This window comes from Polypterus senegalus, chromosome 2 (genome assembly GCF_016835505.1).
Source record: "Polypterus senegalus isolate Bchr_013 chromosome 2, ASM1683550v1, whole genome shotgun sequence".
NCBI classification, from domain to species: Eukaryota; Metazoa; Chordata; class Cladistia; order Polypteriformes; family Polypteridae; genus Polypterus; species Polypterus senegalus.
This window is the reverse complement of record NC_053155.1, coordinates 287,979,552-287,997,964: the sequence shown is the minus strand read 5'-3', so window position 1 is coordinate 287,997,964 and position 18,413 is coordinate 287,979,552. Positions and strand designations below refer to the sequence as shown.

Sequence of the window (18,413 nt, the reverse complement as noted above, 5' to 3'; positions counted from 1 at the left end):
AGTAAGGAGGGTGTTTCTTATATCAAGGAACATTATGGATGAGTTTCAACTGCAAGAAGTGCTTAAGTATGGCACCATCAGGAATTGCAGAGACAAAGACATCCCTCCAAAACTGATGTCTGGGTAAGGGAAACTTCATCAGGGAAGATACCAAGAGGCCAGTGCAATCCTAAATTAGCTGTAGCTGTAGAAATTAGTGGCAGTAATTGAATTGAATATCACAGCCTTTTTGAATATTCTCCCCAAGTCTAAGCAATGCAGCAGGATAGAAAGACACAAAGTGTTTCTCAAAAAAATGAACTTGCAAACATTTTTGAACAATGCATGTGGGAAAATTGTCTCATGTTCGGCTATTTTTCAAACATCTAAATAACCTTAACAGGTTCATATTAATAAATACAAAAAGACTTGAGAAGATTTTATTTATACAGTTTTAAAAACATCTTGAAAGGCATTCAAATTATTTAGCATTTTAAAGCATTAGATCCAGAAATAATTTTAAGGAAGCAGTCTAAAGAAAGATTGCTTTGCACAGATTTGTACAATTAAGCTCCCTCCCTTATGAATAAGGAATGGCAAGTTTGTACCATTTACGAGGTTAATTATTAATTATGTTTTACATTTTTGCTTTACGGAATGAGCAACAGTGCAGAAAATGCCTTTGTCAGAGTCTGTACATATGCCCTAAAATCACTTCCCACATAGTCAATGAAAACATTGTTGAGGATGCCAATCACAGACATGAAGAACAAGAAGGAAATGATGCGCTTTCCAAATATGTAACCAGGGGTGCTGCAAAAACAACAACAACAAAAAAAACAAAATCAGAAAAAATAGCATAAAAATGTAATAGCACGAAAATCGTTGTTATGCTTGAATTACAATTTCAATAAAAATAACAGCTTATTATCATTTACAACTTTTGTGTTAGTAATTAGTAGCTAATAATTCCTTAGTAAGTAGTAATAATTTCTATTGTGACACAAAATGGAGTCTCCCTGGCTTCCTATGTTGCGACAGTCTAATGCAGTTCTTTTAAAATATCTTTCCCCCATTTTCTGAACTTGTTTATCCAATTCAGTGTCATAGAAAGCCCACTTCCTAGTCATACATTGGACACGAGCCTTGGGTACATTTTACAGGCTCTAAACTTGGAGAAGTGCATACAGTATGCAAGTTACATTTTTTTTAGTCCCAGTCTAATTGTTTGAAGAGTGAGTTACTGTTCGTTTTCTGTAGTTTTATAATGAAAATATCCTCTAATATCCTCTCTGTTGGTGAGGTAATGGTGACGGGTTCAGTGGCAAAGGAGGACAAGATATCTAGTACCACTTACTGAAGTAGAAACAGTTTAGTTTGTAATAATGGAATAAAATTGGATATGAAGCTTAACAAAACAATAAAGAATACATATATGTTAGGTCGAATGCCCTTTTGGCCACCTACAGGTTTAATTTTTGTCTCCAGGACCTTGCCCCCATTTTCTGTCCTCTTTGGCCATCTGACCATAGCACAGACATGGATGAGCTTCATATTACATTAAATAAACTTCCAAGAATAAAAACAAGAATGCTTGTCCATATGGCTTTCAGTTTATAGGCTCTTTATTCCATTATTGTTATGAATGGTAGAAATCTCATCGGCTGTGGAGAATGTTGTAAACTGTGATGTTAATGAAATGCTTATAGGTGCTTGGAAAATAAACCTGGTCTGCATCATTTGACAGCAAATTATTAATCAAATATCTGAATTGGAAGACTCCCAAACAACAATCTATTTGTGACTTCACAGAAACGTGTGCTTATATTGCAGTGTGCAGACCATTGGTTTCCCTGTAAAATGTATCTAAGCAGTTAAAACAGCACCTTCAATGCAAACAGTGGTCAGCAGGCCAATGGAAAAAGTTATCTCATCCTATTAGTCATGCCTAATCATACGCTCAACAAACAAAGAGTCACATAATCGTCACATACACTCACACTACTTCATCTATTGGTTCTTTTATGGTGTGTGTGTGGCTGCACACTTCTAGATTAGTTTTGGTCAGATGATTACCTTAGAGAGAAATTCAGTCAGTCATTGTCCAGCCCGCTATATCCTAACACAGGGTCAGGGGGGTCTGCTGGAGCCAATCCAAGCCAGCACAGAGCGCCAGCCCGCACACACTAGAGACAATTTAGGAGCTAACCTGCATGTCTTTGGCCTGTGGGAGGAAACCCACACCGACACGGGGAGAACATGCAAACTTCAAGATGGGAGGACCCGGGAAGTGAACCCAGGTCTCCTAACTGCGAGGCAGCAGCGCTACCACTGCGCCACCGTACTGTCCTTAGAGAGAAAGATAAATGTCAATAAATAAAAAGTCATCTTTATTGTGACTGCTTTCATCTCATGGTGTAGCACTTCTGTCCAGGTGATAATAGAATCTTCCAGCATGACAATGTCAAAATTCACATCCACAAGGCATTAGCAGTCAACCGAGTACCATGACAATGATCTAAACCCTAAACTATCCCAAACATTGGATCTAATCAAAAACAAGCACTTGTGTATAGTATAGAGACTGGAGCGACACAGGATACAAAGTATGCACCAACGTTTTGAAACCTCGCATAGAAGAAAGTTATCAAGTTTCTCCAAAGCAGTTCTGAAACTTGTCGTACATGGGTGCATAACTTTTGATGTGGTACATTGTGGTGGCCCTATGCACTAATTAGGCCATATACATCCATCCATTTTCTAACCTGCTGAATCCGAACACAGGGTCACAGGGGTCTGCTGGAGCCAATCCCAGCCAACACAGGGCACAAGGCAGGAACCAATCCTGGGCAGGGTGCCAACCCACTGCAGGACACACACAAACACACCCACACACCAAGGCCAATTGAGAATCGCCAATCCACCTAACCTGCATGTCTTTGGACTGCGGGAGGAAACCCACGCAGACACGGGGATAACATGCAAACTCCACGCAGGGAGGACCCGGGAAGCGAACCCGGGTCTCCTAACTGTGAGGCCACCGTGCCGCCCCATATACATTGATGTTTCTAATACTTTGTCAGGAAAATACAGCTTTGTTGCAGTGCCAATAAACCCTTCCATCTCTACACAGATATACAAATATAAATGTTATGCACATGGCTAAAAGTCTTAGAATGCTATAACTTGCAAAGTCTTCCTGTAGTTACAAAGAAATTTTATTTAGTTTTGTGTCTTTCACAATGAAAACCACACAAAAGTTTAACACACAGTGCAACCCTTTATAAGTTTCCTCTCATAATAACTGTATCTTAAATTAAACATTAAGCCCAAGGATAAACAGAAATTTCAGAGGAAGTGACTCAAAATCAATTTCAAATTATCTTAAAATGCACTGTCGTACTAGGGTGTTGTACCGTGTTAATAACCATTGTGAATGTAGGGAGAAGTCAAGCAAAATGACACCTTTTACAGCTGCCCGAGTTGTCTGAGTTGCCTCAAAAGCAAGCTTGCATATTGTAATCTTTTTAGTTAGCCAATAAAGGGTGTCATTTTGCTTGACTTCTCACTCCAAATATCTGAAATTTAGATGGTTATTTGTTAGTTCATTATTCTTCAACTGCTGGATAAGAAAAAAAAAACAGTCAAGTGCTGTGCATCTTGAAAAGCAAGTCAATTAAAATGATGTCAAGAAAAGTATGGAGCTTTAGCAGTAGTAACTGGCAACTAAATAAGAAAGTGAGTGGAGCAAAAACTACCACCTATTGAACTATGAAAAAATCGGACAGAGGTATGGCTGGGAAAATAAGGGCATGGAAAAGCAGATAGTCTGCTGCCAACTAGTAGTAAGGTATCTTGGCTCATTTCAAGTATATCGATGCCTGTCTCTTTTCAGCCATTTTATAATCACACTGTATATTTGATATGTAGCCCTCTCTCTTATTGTTTTCACAGAACTGCACAACAAACATCATGTAGCCACTGAGATAGGAAGATAGTCGTTTCCAGCGAAGGTCTGTACACTGTGCCAACATTCTTCTGGGATGGCTGCATCAAAAAAACATGTTGTGGAGCCTTTAAAGCTGACCAGGGTGTTAAGATGAATATGTATAGGCTGTCTACTGATGATTAGCAAGAATAGTGTGTATTACAAAAGAACGTGTAATAAAGGTACATTTAAAATGTTGCTCAGACAAAACTCTTCACAGCATTAAAGGTATGACAGTTGTGAAGAGCATTCAGCCCATCAAGCTTATGCATCCTATTCATCTAGACTGTCCAACTTGTTAATTTATTTTGTGTTTCTATAGTTCTTTGAGTGGGGAAAAAAATCTAACATTTGTACAAAATGTGCCCTTAACAAGTTTGTAGCCGTGTCTGTGCGTTCTTGTTGAAGAATTAGTGTAACCACAGGGATCCACTGTACTAATTCCATTGATAATCTGAAACCCTGCCATCATGTCACCTCTTAATCTCCTTTTACTTAAACTGAAAATGTTCACCCCTTTCAATCTCTTTTCATGGCTCAAAACTTCCTATCATCCTATTTGCTCTTCTCAGGAATTCCTCTAACGCTGGTAAGCCTTATTTGTTATATGGCGACCTGTATAACTGCACATAGTATCCCAGGTGAAGCCTGCCATCCCACTAGTGTGTTACATAACTTAAGCGTAACCTCCCTTGACTTGCACTCAACACACCAGGCTATATAACCCGACTTCCCATTAGCCTTCTTGATTGCTTCTGTACATTGCCTTCATGTAGATGGTGATGAGTCCATTGTGTCTCCTAGATCCTTCGTATAAGGTATATTTTCAGGTTTCAAATTTCTCACAGTGTATTCAGCTCTAACATTTCTACTTAATACATGTAATACCTTACATGCATTTACTTTATTTTTTTCAGAAAGATACAGAAAATTGAACATCGTTATTCAAAGTGACCATAGCATCTAGAGCATTGTCGGGCAACCGGTGTGTGCGCCATGGAATTTGTTTAGGGGCTCTGTGATAACTTTTGTAAACTATTTAAAATTACTAGTTTTTTTGATCTTTTGGTTGATTAAAAAGATAATGTTTAAAACAATATTTAATGTTGTAAAAACAGATAACGGTTAATCAGATTGTTGAATAAACGAATTTATTTATTTTGAATGCAAGTTAAAATTTTCGCTGTTCACCATTCATCATAAATATCAACACCAGCAGTGTCAAAAAACACATCTCGTGAGACGTAAAAAGTCTCGTTGTTAGAAGATCTCGCTCACTGTACGGATACGGAAATGAAGTCTTCAAATGATTGACAAGGAAATGCGCGTCTTTTTTCGAAAATTGATCCTCGCATCAATCTCATATGTGCTGACAAACAATCTCCACGTTCACATTAATTAAATTTAAGATTTATCCTTTGATTCCTTTATTAATAAAATGTCTTTCAAACTAGTAAAATTAACTGTTTTTATTGGGGGTTGTCCATAGAGTGTGTCGTTACGACTTTATTTATGAGCAGTCCCTCAGGTGCGCTGCGAAAGAAAATTTTTGGTCTTAGGGCGCCGCAACTCGAAAAAGGTTGCCTTTCACTGATGTACAGTATAAGGAAATATGTCTTTCCTCAACAAGCTTGCATTTTTACCACTTCCAACATTATAACATGGGGTGCACAGTCATTTGCTGACATAAAGAGAGGCCTACACAAGGGAGGACATGCTTTCATTGTTTTAGAAATGTACTGGTTTAGGGAAAAAGCCTGTACATTCAAAATCTGCTCTGGGTCATTTATATGCATTTTCAAAGATGCAACTATTTTACTGTATATTACAGAAACAATTCTGCAGAGAAAGCAGGAAGACCAAGACAGGATGCTTTCATCATAGCAAGGAAACCCATAACTGAGGAGAACTGAGACTCTGAGTTGTGTCCACACCAGTTATTGCCTACAAAGACTGTGTAATCCCTCTCATTATTGTCTTGTGACCTGATGAAGAATATGTTACTCTAAATACTCACTCAACCTAACTTACTTTTATTAGACAGAGCTTTTCCTATGAGAAACCCCAACTGTCTTTCTGTTTTTTGGGTTGTCTATTATAATTAGTATACACACAAGGGCATGTTGGCTTATAATAATGTTTATACTCCGATGTAATAATAAAGCAGTTTCCTTCTTTATCTGTTTCTGAGAAAAGCTGACCAGAGGCTCTAAGCTGTCTGAGTAAGCATGAGAGTGAATATGAGTCTAGTCTACTAGAAAAGCTGAGCTCATAGTATCTGAAATGTTCCATATTAGAAGAGATACTGTAATTATGAAACTCCCAGTGCAGCAGAAGCCACTGTCTAAAAGTCCACATTTGTTTTTTAGTTCTTAAACAGTGTCCAAATTATAAAACATCTAAGGCCTGATATCTGCCATTTTCCTTAAAGATGACAGATCTTTCTGGCACGTTCCTACCTGTTCTCAAGCTTTGAAACAATAACTTGAGAATTTTATTTTTTACATGTGAAACTACTGAAAATGATATGAAGATATTTCAACGTGCTGCTAAAAAATATTATACTGCCAAATAGGGCATTTTTTTCAAGAGTGATAAAGCAGAAAAAACTCATAATGTTACATGTTAGCAAAAACAGAAGCTGCAAACAGAATTCAGATTGTGTCTGATAATACTGTACCTCTGTGGAGTTTCCCCCAAGTAACCAATGAAGTATTTCTGTCGTACAAACAGATAAATCAAACCTGCAAAAGCAGCAGGAGCTAGAAAATAAGTAACACAGAAAAATGTTATCTTTCAAACATTCAAATATTTTTAAATAGTAGTGCAATAAAAGTAAGTAGCATATGTAGTGATAAAATAATAATAGGAATTTTCAGCACAACTATTTTTGGCTATGACTGAAATTTATTCAACAATCCTACCCTTTTCAATTGTTTAGCCAACATCCCATGTCAGTGATCGGGATAGGGTTGTTAGGAATTTAATCAAAGTTAATCTGAAGAAATAAAGGCTGATTTTACTGTTTATAAGAAATATTTAAATATAATGCACTAAAAGTGGAGGTGACATCAAAAAAGAAAATTGAATAAACCCAGTTTTCTTTTCTTATTTGGAAATTCAAAAATGAATGACTCAGTACATCTAAAGTATAAATGTCATTCAACTAGGGAACGTTGACAGGGAATGTTCTTTATTGCAATAAGTCTGTGGATGAAGTCATAGATTTGCATTTTAAATACTAGTTCAAATTTTAAAAATGAAAATACAAAGTATTTTACTTGTCATTGAGCAACCAGTTTTTCATCAATGTTCTTAACTTCATGGGCGATTATCAAATAAACAAGGGGAAGAAAAGAAAGGCTGACACAATGCTATAAATTCTTCATTTACCAACTCTTGGCTGTCATACCAGTTCATTATGTTCTATTTATCAAGAAGAAGAAGGTAAACATTAAGGGAAGAGAAAAATGTATAAATAGTAAAAAAAAAATATATATATATATATATGTGTGTGTTTGTGTGTGTGTGTAGTCTTAGTCTTTTACATTTAAAGTACTTACGGTGATGCATTCTGTGAATGATAATTACTAGAGTAAAATATAGAGAGACTCTGCAACTGACCAACATCAAGTTCATGAAAATGCTCGGTTCATTCCTTAAGATGCCATTTCTATTTTTCCTCACATTTTAAATAAACATTTTGGTTCAGAACTTATTCACTTATTCAGTGCATCTTTTTACTGGCCAATATTTCAGAATTACTAGAACTACGCTACAATTCATTGTGTTTTTTCTTTGCGCTGGATTTATTTAAAAAGTGCACACTTTGAAAGAATGCTCACATATCTTTCTATAAAATGATTGCCTTTTTAGAGTATCAAATTGTATTAATATTACCATAATATTACTTTGTCTTTTTAGGTATTATCACTTATTCTCACATTCCTTGCAAATAAAGTTACTTTGGCTTTATAGTATACTTGCCATCGATAAATTAAATTATTTATTTTAAAAAAAAAGCTTAGTTTTCTCCAGTTAGCATAGCAGTTATGCTCTTTAGTTTATTATGTAATAGAGGACATATAAAACATATGCATTATAAACATGAATAAAAATGAGCTTTTACCTTGACTACAGAATACCCCAGCACTCCATAAGACTGCAATGAATGTTGGGTAGGCATCCATACAATTTTGACTGAAAAACAAACAATATTAAGATTGCTTGGGATTGTGGATTTAGTGAAATCGGTGAATACAGAAAAAAAAATGAAAATTCATTAGAAAAGGGGAAAAGCATATCCATACACAGCATCCTTAACAATAAAGGTGTCTCCTGGTACCTGAATGTTAGTCACTGGCCAAGTTTCAAATCTGATCTACTAATCACTTTCAGGGCGCCATAAGCCAAGCAGCAGAAAGGAAAACATCCTTCTATGAAAAGACTTTCTCTTTTAAGGGGCAGTAACTGCACTATGATGTACTGTATACTAGATAATGTTTTAGAGAGAAAAAAAACTGTTTTCATGTTGTTTTGTTTTTTTTAAATAAATATTAGTGAGTATATATGTAATACATTTTAATTACATTACTTTTTAAAATAATACAATTTACAAAATAATGTAACATGTTCACTGCACTGAATGGGACCCCATGCAGGTATTTTTCTTGCTTTGTGTCGATTGCTGCCTTGATTTAGCTTTGACAGCCTGTGACCCTGAACTTAAATTAAATGGGCTCATAAAATGGGTGAGTGGATGTAACATATATCAAATTGAAAGTGAAGTCTCCAAGATTTATTTTTTTAAAAGTATTATTCTGCCATTAGGGTTGGCTGAAATCACCAACTGCTTAGATTGGCTATACCATTGCAAAATAGTAAATAAAATTATTTTTTACTGATGTTAAACCCTGCGTTTTATGTACTTAATAATAACTGTAATAAATTGAACAACATTCTGAAACTAAGGAATGAAAATCAGCAGCCATGCATAACAATCTCAGCAGAAATCTTGATGAAAAACATTTTCAACTATTCCTTCTGGAGGTGGCACAGTGAAGCAGATTCAGTGCCCTGGGTTTGAGGCCTGCACCCATGTTGCCAGTGTGAAGTATGCACACACTCTCAGAGTCTTTGTGAGTTTTCCTCTGGGTACTCCAAACTGATCCTGTGCTAGTGTGGACGTGTGCTCAGTCAGCCCTGTGACCTACAGTTGGAATAAGCAGATTTAACAATGCTGTGTTTTGCTTTTGGATTCACATAATTGTCACCTTTTTCTAAACTGTGTTCTTAGTATTTTCTTTATTTATATATCTATACCACGGGGGTCTAACTCCAGTCCTGAAGGGCCGCAGTGGCTGCAGGTTTTCATTCTAACCATCTTCTTAATTAGTGACCAGTTTTTGCTACTAATTTACTTCTTTTACCTTAATTTTCATTAACTTTACTCAGACCCCTTTGTTCTTTCTTTTTTTTCCTTAATTAGCAGCTAAATAATAGACACAAAACAAGCCACCACATGACCAGCTCACCTGTGCAACATATCTGAAAATAAAGAAAGGTGAAGGTCTCAGTAAGGTTTATCTCTCAGGTCAACAAAACCTTTTGACAGTGTTCTTAGAAAAAACAGAATATCAACAATTTTAGAAATGTCTGCTGTGGCAGAATGAGCGCACCAACAAGCCATGGGATTAAATAAGGAGTTTAACTAACAGCAAGAATCGGCTTCTCATTAAGAAAGTGATTCAAGTGAAATTGGTTGGAGTTTGTAACCCCAGTTTAGCTGGTCATCTGTTGGCTTGTTTCACGTCTCATGTCTGTTTGGCTGTCATTTAATGAAGAAAGAAATCAATTCAGAGCAATGAAGCCTTAAAAACAGGGCTATTAAAATGAAGGGAAAAGGAGTTAATTAGCATTGAAACCTGGTCACTAATTAGGAAAAGGGTCAGAATGAAAACCTGCAGCCACTGCGGCCCTCCAGGCATGGAGTCCGACACCCTGATCTATGCTTTTAAGAACAAACTGCATTTGTTGATTTTCCTAAAAAGTAGAGTTGCCAGGTTTATATTTTTAGATGCAGATTAATGATAGACTTGCCAGCTTCTATTACTGTCAACATACCTAACTGGTTTTTCCAAGTTAGTAGTTTATAGCACATTAATAGTAAAACATTATATATATATATATATATCCATCCATTTTCTAACCCGCTGAATCCGAATACAGGGTCACGGGGGTCTGCTGGAGCCAATCCCAGCCAACACAGGACACAAGGCAGGAACCAATCCTGGGCAGGGTGCCAACCCACCGCAGGACACACACAAACACACCAAGCACACACTAGGGCCAATTTAGAATCGCCAATCCACCTAACCTGCATGTCTTTGGATTGTGGGAGGAAACCGAGCGCCGGAGGAAACCACGCAGACACGGGAGAACATGCAAACTCCACGCAGGAGGACCCGGAAGCGAACCGGTCTCCTAACTGCGAGGCAGCAGCTACCACTGCGCCACCGTGCGCCTATATATATATACAGGTATATATATATATATATATATATATATATATATACATATATGTACATATATATATATACATATATATACATATATATATACCTATATACATATATATATATACATATATACATACAAAGTATATATACATATATATATACATATATACATAAATATGTGTATATATAATATATTCATTAACTATTCTGCAAATATATTATAGTAATAGCAAGTATTCATGGTTGTCAGTTTCTGAATTTTTTATTGATTAAGCAGCATGAGAGATAAATTAGAATTAGAAAGTAAAAGGAGATGTGTAAGGGACATTTTGAAGATTGTGACTCAGTATATTATCGTTATAACCAGAAAAAATATAGTTGGAGGAGTTATATAGTCAGATGGTATATGTGTACTGCATTATGAAAATAAGAAGAAAATGAATGATTGAGAATACTTCTGAGAAATAATGGAAGGTACAGTTTTTTTTATCAGGGAACAGTGATGATAATGCAGGGTTGGTTGTGACTGAAGACAGCATTGTTCTTATGCTAAATAAATACAGTGCAGTTTTAAAGGTGACTGCTAATAAAGTATTGATGAACACACTCTTAGCACCTAATTTACAACGTTGATAGAAGTAAAAAAAAAGACAACAAAGAATGTTTAGGCATGATGTTGCCTGAGTCCTCTCTGATATCTTTTTGGAAGGTGAGTGCACTAGTGGAAGGTTTAAGTGGTTGGGGGCTTAGGGAGTTCATGGGAGCTTTAGCTTTAGTATAAGGAATATTCAGAATGATATGGTTCTTGAATTTAGAGATACAATAGGAATGCCTCTGGCAACAACTTTCTTTAGTAAGGAAGGAAATAAACTGAATGTTTCAATCCAGTTATTTAAAGGCATGATAAGTTACTTATTAGTGAGTAGAAGTGACTGAGGAATGGTGAAAAATATGAATGTGCTCCCTGGAGGAGGGAATTTAACGCAGCATTAGTTGGTAGTAGGTAATATTTTAGAGAGAAGCATAAGTAAAAGAAAAATGAAATGTATGAAGTTAAAGGGTTGGCATTTGAATGGAGAATTGTGTGAAATTTAGATGTTAGAAAATCAGTCAAACAGGTAAAACCAAATAGTAAGGGAAGATAGGTTAATCTAGGCAAAGTTGCCAACAAGATGGCAAAAGAATGTTGTAGTTTTGGTGAATTGTTTGAAAAATAATGTAGGAAACAGTGATTTGGGCCACTTATTTGAAGGTCTTGGAGTTGAAATACCAATCATTTTTTTTATGAAAGAGGTCTAGCAGTTTGAATAAGAAGTGTGCATAATTAATATATAACAGAAGGAGTGAATCTGTAGAGTATGTGTCTTATCAAGCAAACACAACTTTGCATAAGGCAGTGAAGTATATCTGAGAAAATTAAAATATTAGGTGAAGCTGAATTAGAATTCATTTTCATGCCTCCAATTGGAGAAAAAGGACACAATTTATATTGTAGAAATGAAACTGAAAGAGGAGCTACTGAGACGGAAACGTTGGGCTGAAGCTAAATTCCTCAACATCAATGCAAACAAAATTAAGGGTTAGGGAAACAAAGGCACAGGGAATGGCCCTTCTGCTTGTTTGGAGAACTCTCTTCATTTTACAGGATGATGCAAGTGTGTACATGAATTATGTAGTAGAAATAGTGGTAGTTTGTATGTGGTAAGCATGACCATTACCTGTTGTACATGAGGGAAGTGTCTGATGTTGGAGTAAGTATACATGTACACAGCAGCATTGGAATTGTATGAGGAAGAAGAATAGTGACTAGCATGAGGACAGTGGGACACATGGAAAAGAAAAAGTGTCTGGGGATCATTAATGATGTTCATTCAGTCTTTTGTCAATCAAAATGCCGTATTCCCAGCTTTTCTCTGACACTCCATTGTCTTCACAGCCTGCCACATTAGCTGCTGCATTGCAGACTTTAGCCAGGAGGGTTGGTTGGATCGCCTTGTTTGTTGCTCAGTAGCAAATATTAACTTAGTTTCACTGGTCAGGTATTTCAGCTATTAAATAGAATGGAAGATTAGCTTTCAAATGCATTTATATATATTATTGTAAGCTGCAGTGACTATTTTGATAAGAGTATTTTTATGGTGAAAGTGAGTCGATCTGTTTTTGTTATTCAGTTAGATATATGAAATTTAAAACAGCCCTCAAATATCCATCCATCTATTTTCCAGCCCGCTGAATCCAAACACAGGGTTAGGGTTGGGGGGTCTGCTGGAGCCAATCCCAGCCAACACTGGGCACAAGGCAGGAACCAATCCTGGGCAAGGTGCCAACCCACCACAGGACAAACACAAGGGCCAATTTAGAATCACCAATCCACCTAACCTGTGGGAGGAAACCCACACAGACACGGGGAAAACATGCAAACTCCACGCAGGGAGGACCCGGGAAGCGAACCCGGGTCTCCTAACTGCGGGGCAGCAGCTCTACCACTGTGCCACCGTGCTGCCCAGCCCTTAAATAACTAAGTTAAAATGACTTTCTAATTGTAAATTCCAAACATATCACACCAGAATATACATCAAGCACAATTTTGTAAATAAATTGTATTCTTAAGACAAACATTTTACAAGGTTACTGTTCATGTTGTCTTAACAAACTCACAATTCTTGTGTTTTTGCTTGTAACCCGAATGTTTAAAGTGCATTGACTGTACGAAATTGGGGGCAGATTTTTACAAAGAACCCCTTGGGATGTAGCCTTTTGTGGCAGATTTTGTTGTTGTTGTCCATCACCAAGATTTTAAGTTGTTGTCTCCAACTATCACACTTCTGGCCCAGTGAGAACACTAAAGTTCAAAGAGACAAGCAGTGAGAAAACATTGTAAATTATTGAATTGTTCAAAACTATTTTGTAGTTTCACAGAACTGCACTGGTATATTCATCTGTAAGTGAAATTCGTTTTATATATTGAAGCCTGATATGTATTTTTCATTTTCCTTAGACATACTATTTTTCATTTACAGAATATTTCATGGTAAGAAGCATTGCAAATCATTCTGATTATATGATAACACGCTCTCATGCAGTGTGTGTGTTTTTTCAAGTATATAAATAAGTCCATGTGAACAGACACAACCACGTTTTTCAGTACTCTACTAGATAATATAATTGCAGCACCATTTATTTGTTCCTTCCTTGCAACAGCTGAGATTAACTTCAATAAATATCCATGGTTTATTTTCCTTTTTAAAATTTTACTTCTTAATTCCTTAGCTTGTGCTTACAAATGTCAAAAAAGAAAGTGGTATAAACTGCTTGGTTGTGCTGTAACTGAAGTGTTGCCAAATACTATGTTGGCAACAGACAACATGTTTATTTTGTAATGCTGATTTTACAGCAGTCAGCACTAACCCCACTCTCCAAATCAATCAAGAATACAACACAAAGCAACACAACACACTAAAAAGCTAGATTTATATAATGCAAACTCAAGGTAAGTCTTAAAAAAATATGAAATAGAGTGCAGCCTGGAAATAGCTTAACGTAACAGCATTCTCCGACTTGCAGACATAGTAATGTCAAATACTAGAAATACAAAATACAGAAATAAAACACAGAATGGTAACATATACTTCCTACATTTGGTAATTAGTAGCATTCAAAACTGAAGCATCAGCTTATCAGATTAGGATGTGGTCAGATGAAGTCATTTTCTTTTCCTGTACTATATGTAGGCCTGGCTACTTTTCAGAGCAACAATTTTTGTCAAAAAGTGTATGCATGTGGGCAACACTTATTATGAAACTAATTACACATTTTAAAATGGGTGTCCAACTTTCAAAACTATTAAGTCAAAATGGTTTTCACAGTGGGTATGTTACATATAATGCTGAGCAGTCTGTAATAGAGAAAATTGGCAAATACTGCAAATTTGTCATTAACAAGCCATTTTCGTTCCTCCAGCATCCTCAAAGACATATAGGTTAGGTTAAGTGGTGATTTTAAACTCGCTCTAGTAGACGTGTTTATCCTGTGCTGGGAGGGCGTCCTGTTCAAGATTGCTTTTTGCCAGATTAACCTTAAATGTATTAAGTTGGTTTGTAAAAAGTACATACTGTAGGTATGTTTGCTAGTAAAATAACCACTAAAGGAGAACGGACCAAACTAAAATTTAAACAAATGTGTCTTGTGTTTTTTATTTCAGTATCTTGAACAGTATAGACATGGATGGTTTAGTCATTTCTAGCTCTCGTGAGAACCATCTTTACCAAGTGGCTAGGTGGGCCCGTGCTGCGGCAAAATACGTGAAATGCACAGCCATACGGTGCCTATATACTGTAAATGCTCACCCATGGGAGTTTGCACATTTTGTTGTTATACAACATTGAATCACAGTGGATTTAATTTGGCTTTCTGACACCAATCAACAGAATATCTGTTTTAATATTTGTACAGTTATTGAATTAATATAAAATATATGATAAAATATATACTGTGTGTATATTTGTTACAAAAAAATGTAAGCTATTGAATTATGTCTGCCTAAATTAGTATAACCTAAATGGATATGTACTTCCATCCATCTATCCATTATCCAACCCGCTGTATGCTAACTACAGGGTCACGGGAGTCTGCTGGAGTCAATCCCAGCCAACACAGGACACAAGTTAGGAACAAGCCGCAGGCAGGGTGCCAGCCCACCGCAGAGCACACACACACACACACACACACACCCAGCACACACTAGAGACAATTTAGGATCGCCAATGCACCTAACCTGCATGTCTTTGGACTGTGGGAGGAAACCGGTGCAGACACGGAGAGAACATGCAAACTCCACGCAGGGAGGACCCGGGGAAGAAATCCGGGTCTCCTAACTGCGAGGCGCATATGTACTTTGTTGTAAAATTAATTATTTCACTAATTGTTCCCAAACAAGTGACTGTAAGAAAAATGTAGAGATATTCCAAATCATTTTGTGTAAATGTACTCTTATTAGATCCCAAAATGGAGACCAACGTGAAAAAGAGACCGAGTAACAAGGCTTCAAGCGTTAGGGCATTGTGATTTTCCAATCTTCTTTCATTTTTCTTAAAAAAAAAAAAAGTTTTCAGTATGAACTGTCTATAACTTCAGACAATACAAGCAAAATGTTAAATCATATGTAAACGACACGTAGAAAGCCTGTAGCATGAAATGCAATTTTTTTTCAGTGTGTTCTCAACGAAGCTTTTCTTTACAAAAGAAGCAAACTAAAGGGGCAGCAATTAGTTTCTTGCATGTACATGCATTCTGCATACCTTAATGTAAGGTTAGTTTCTGTTCAAAGTAAAATTGCATTTGAATTTAAGAATTACTAGCGATGGAATTTGATGTGTTCAGGAAGGAAATAATAAATGTATCTTTCAAAAAATCTTTCATACAAACATTTGAATCTTCCTGCAGAAGAACAGTCTTCCATGAATTATTTAGTATGGTATATGAACATTTCATAGTGATCTTCAGGAAAAAAACAATATTTCTTCAGGGATCTGAAATTTTCAAATTCACATATTGTACCAAATTGACTCACGATCCGCTACGTTTTAGAAAAGGTCTAAATATTGAACAATGAAGTCTTCCAGTGAAAATGAACAATAACAGTGGTATTATGCACAGTTTTAAAGTCAAACGTAGGATAAAATAGGCATGGGTTACGGACCTCTGGTGAGCCTCGTTTAATCCATGAGGCCACATTTTATAGAGTGTGTGGCAAGTTAATCAGGGTCAGCCGTGTGTCTTTGTGATGTTAGAGGATTTCAAAACGTGAACAAATTCAAGGCAGATAAGGGGAACCTCCACAGAGACAGGGTGACTGCAGAGAATGTCAACCAAGGACTCTGCAGTAGAAAGGCAGCCACACTATGCACTGAGCCATGATGTAGCTATTTAATTACTCCAAACTCCAAACATTACTCTTCAGAAATGCTTATTTGAAAATCTTATAAAACAACAACAAAACTTAACAGTTTAAGTTACATTAGCACTCTTTTTACACATATCTACGTCAGCTAAAACAAATGATGAATTTAAACTTACTTTGCACAGTAAACACGTTCAAATGAAGGGCTCCCTGTCCTCATGAAACTTCTTGAGGTCTGAGTTTTGCATTCTAGTTCCACCTTATGAGCAAAAAATACTGAGAAAAGGACATTTAATGAGAAATATGTTACATACTTTTGCAAATGTCACAATAAACTGCCACTTGACTCAGGAGGTCTGAAGGTCTTACCTTAATAATTGTCACTAACATTTCACCAGAGAAGGCAAGGCATCTGTTTTTTAATAGCAAAGGCAGAATTCTAGGGTGCCTCAAGACCACTAGGTGACAGACCCTGATTCAGTGAGACATTTACTAGTTTGCATATTAGGCAATGTTAGGAGCAGCTTTCCCAATACAGATTTCAATGTTAAAATTGCAAAAAAGTATGAAACTTTCAAGTAGTAGAATCAGAAGTAGGTTATAACCGAGAGAAAGATGGCATCAGCAAGTAAAGATATGTCCCTGTGATTAAAACATTCATTAATGCCATAGAAATAAACTTGTTTATTACAGTGGCAATATATTTGTTATGCTTAGGAAGAAGCAGGGAATTGTATAATGAGAAAAATATTTGTATGTAAATCAATAAAGGAAACAAAGGTTAGTTAAAAAAGATAAGTGTACAAAAGAAAACAAAGCAAAAATAGATAGCTGTTGATGGGATGTTAAGTTGAAAAAACAACTAGTAAATGAACTAAGAAAACAACTATTTAAAGAAAAGCTGTATTAATTTAAAGACTGGCTAAAGGCAAATGTTAACCTTTTATTTAAAAATCTTTTTTATATCTATTTGATTACAACTGCTATTTTTTATTTATATCTAGATTTGTTTATTTGGAATATACTGTGTAATTATTTTTGAGTTTTGCTATTACTTTTTTTTACCAAATTTTTGCTTTATTGTTGATGTTGTGGGCGGCTGGGGACGGTACCCGGCCAGGACACCTGAAAGGACCGGGAGAGGGACTACGCCTCCTCCGGACCACGAGAGGGCAGCCGCCCTGGTTGGTATGGGGACCACGGGAACAACAACAACATTTATTTATATAGCACATTTTCATACAAAAAGTAGCTCAAAGTGCTTTACATAATGAAGAATAGAAAAATAAAAGACACAGTAAGAAAATAAAATAAGTCAACATTAATTAACATCGAATAAGAGTAAGGTCCAATGGCCAGGGGACAGAAAACAAAAACTCCAGACGGCTGGAGAAAAAAATAAAATCTGTAGGGATTCCAGACACGAGACCGCCCAGTCCCCTCTGAACAGAACAAGATCATGGAAGCTCAACCCTATAGGGGCCTGTGGTCACCGCCAGGGGGCTCCCAGATACTTATGAAGCCCTGGACGTCAGCACTTCTGCCACACCCGGAGGTGCTGGCGGAAGGAAAACCAGGAACACCCGGAGTGCTTCCGGTTTGCTCAGCCAAAACTTCCGCCACACCAGAAAGTGCCGGCGGAAGTTCATCAAGGTTGCACGTGGAGCATATCCGGGGCAACATAAAAGGGGCCGCCTCCCTCCAATTGTCAGCTGAAGTCGGGTGGAAGAGCACGAAGCTTGGAGGAGAGGAGTGGAGCCAGTGAAGGAAGGCAAAAGAGAAAGAGGCCTGGAGTGAGGGTGTGTGGTGCAGGGGCACTGGCCTGTGTGCTTTGGGACATTGTAAATAGTACAAATGTACAATAAACGTGTGTGGTGTTTTGAACCATCGGTGTCTGCCTGTCTGTGTCCGGGCGGGTCTCCACAATGTACATATTTTTTTTTCTGTTGCCTACTTTGAGCGGTATGGTGGTACATTGGTAACACTGTAGCCTTGCAACCTGGAGAATGGTGTTTGTATCCTGGGTGTT

General features: G+C 36.9%; 1 protein-coding gene across 1 annotated transcript in view; it reads right to left on the bottom strand.

The window, feature by feature from the left end:
* Positions 1-405: 405 nt before the first annotated feature.
* Positions 406-18,413, bottom strand: part of LOC120523974 (arachidonate 5-lipoxygenase-activating protein) — a 31,411-nt gene continuing 13,403 nt past the window's right edge. Inside the window, exons 2-5 of the mRNA XM_039745729.1 lie at positions 16,561-16,660; positions 8,097-8,167; positions 6,648-6,729; positions 406-792 (exon numbers count right to left, since the gene is read on the bottom strand). Of these exons, the coding sequence (XP_039601663.1) occupies positions 630-792; positions 6,648-6,729; positions 8,097-8,167; positions 16,561-16,660 (416 nt within the window). The 3' untranslated portion in view covers positions 406-629. The remainder of the gene's footprint in view (positions 793-6,647; positions 6,730-8,096; positions 8,168-16,560; positions 16,661-18,413) is intronic.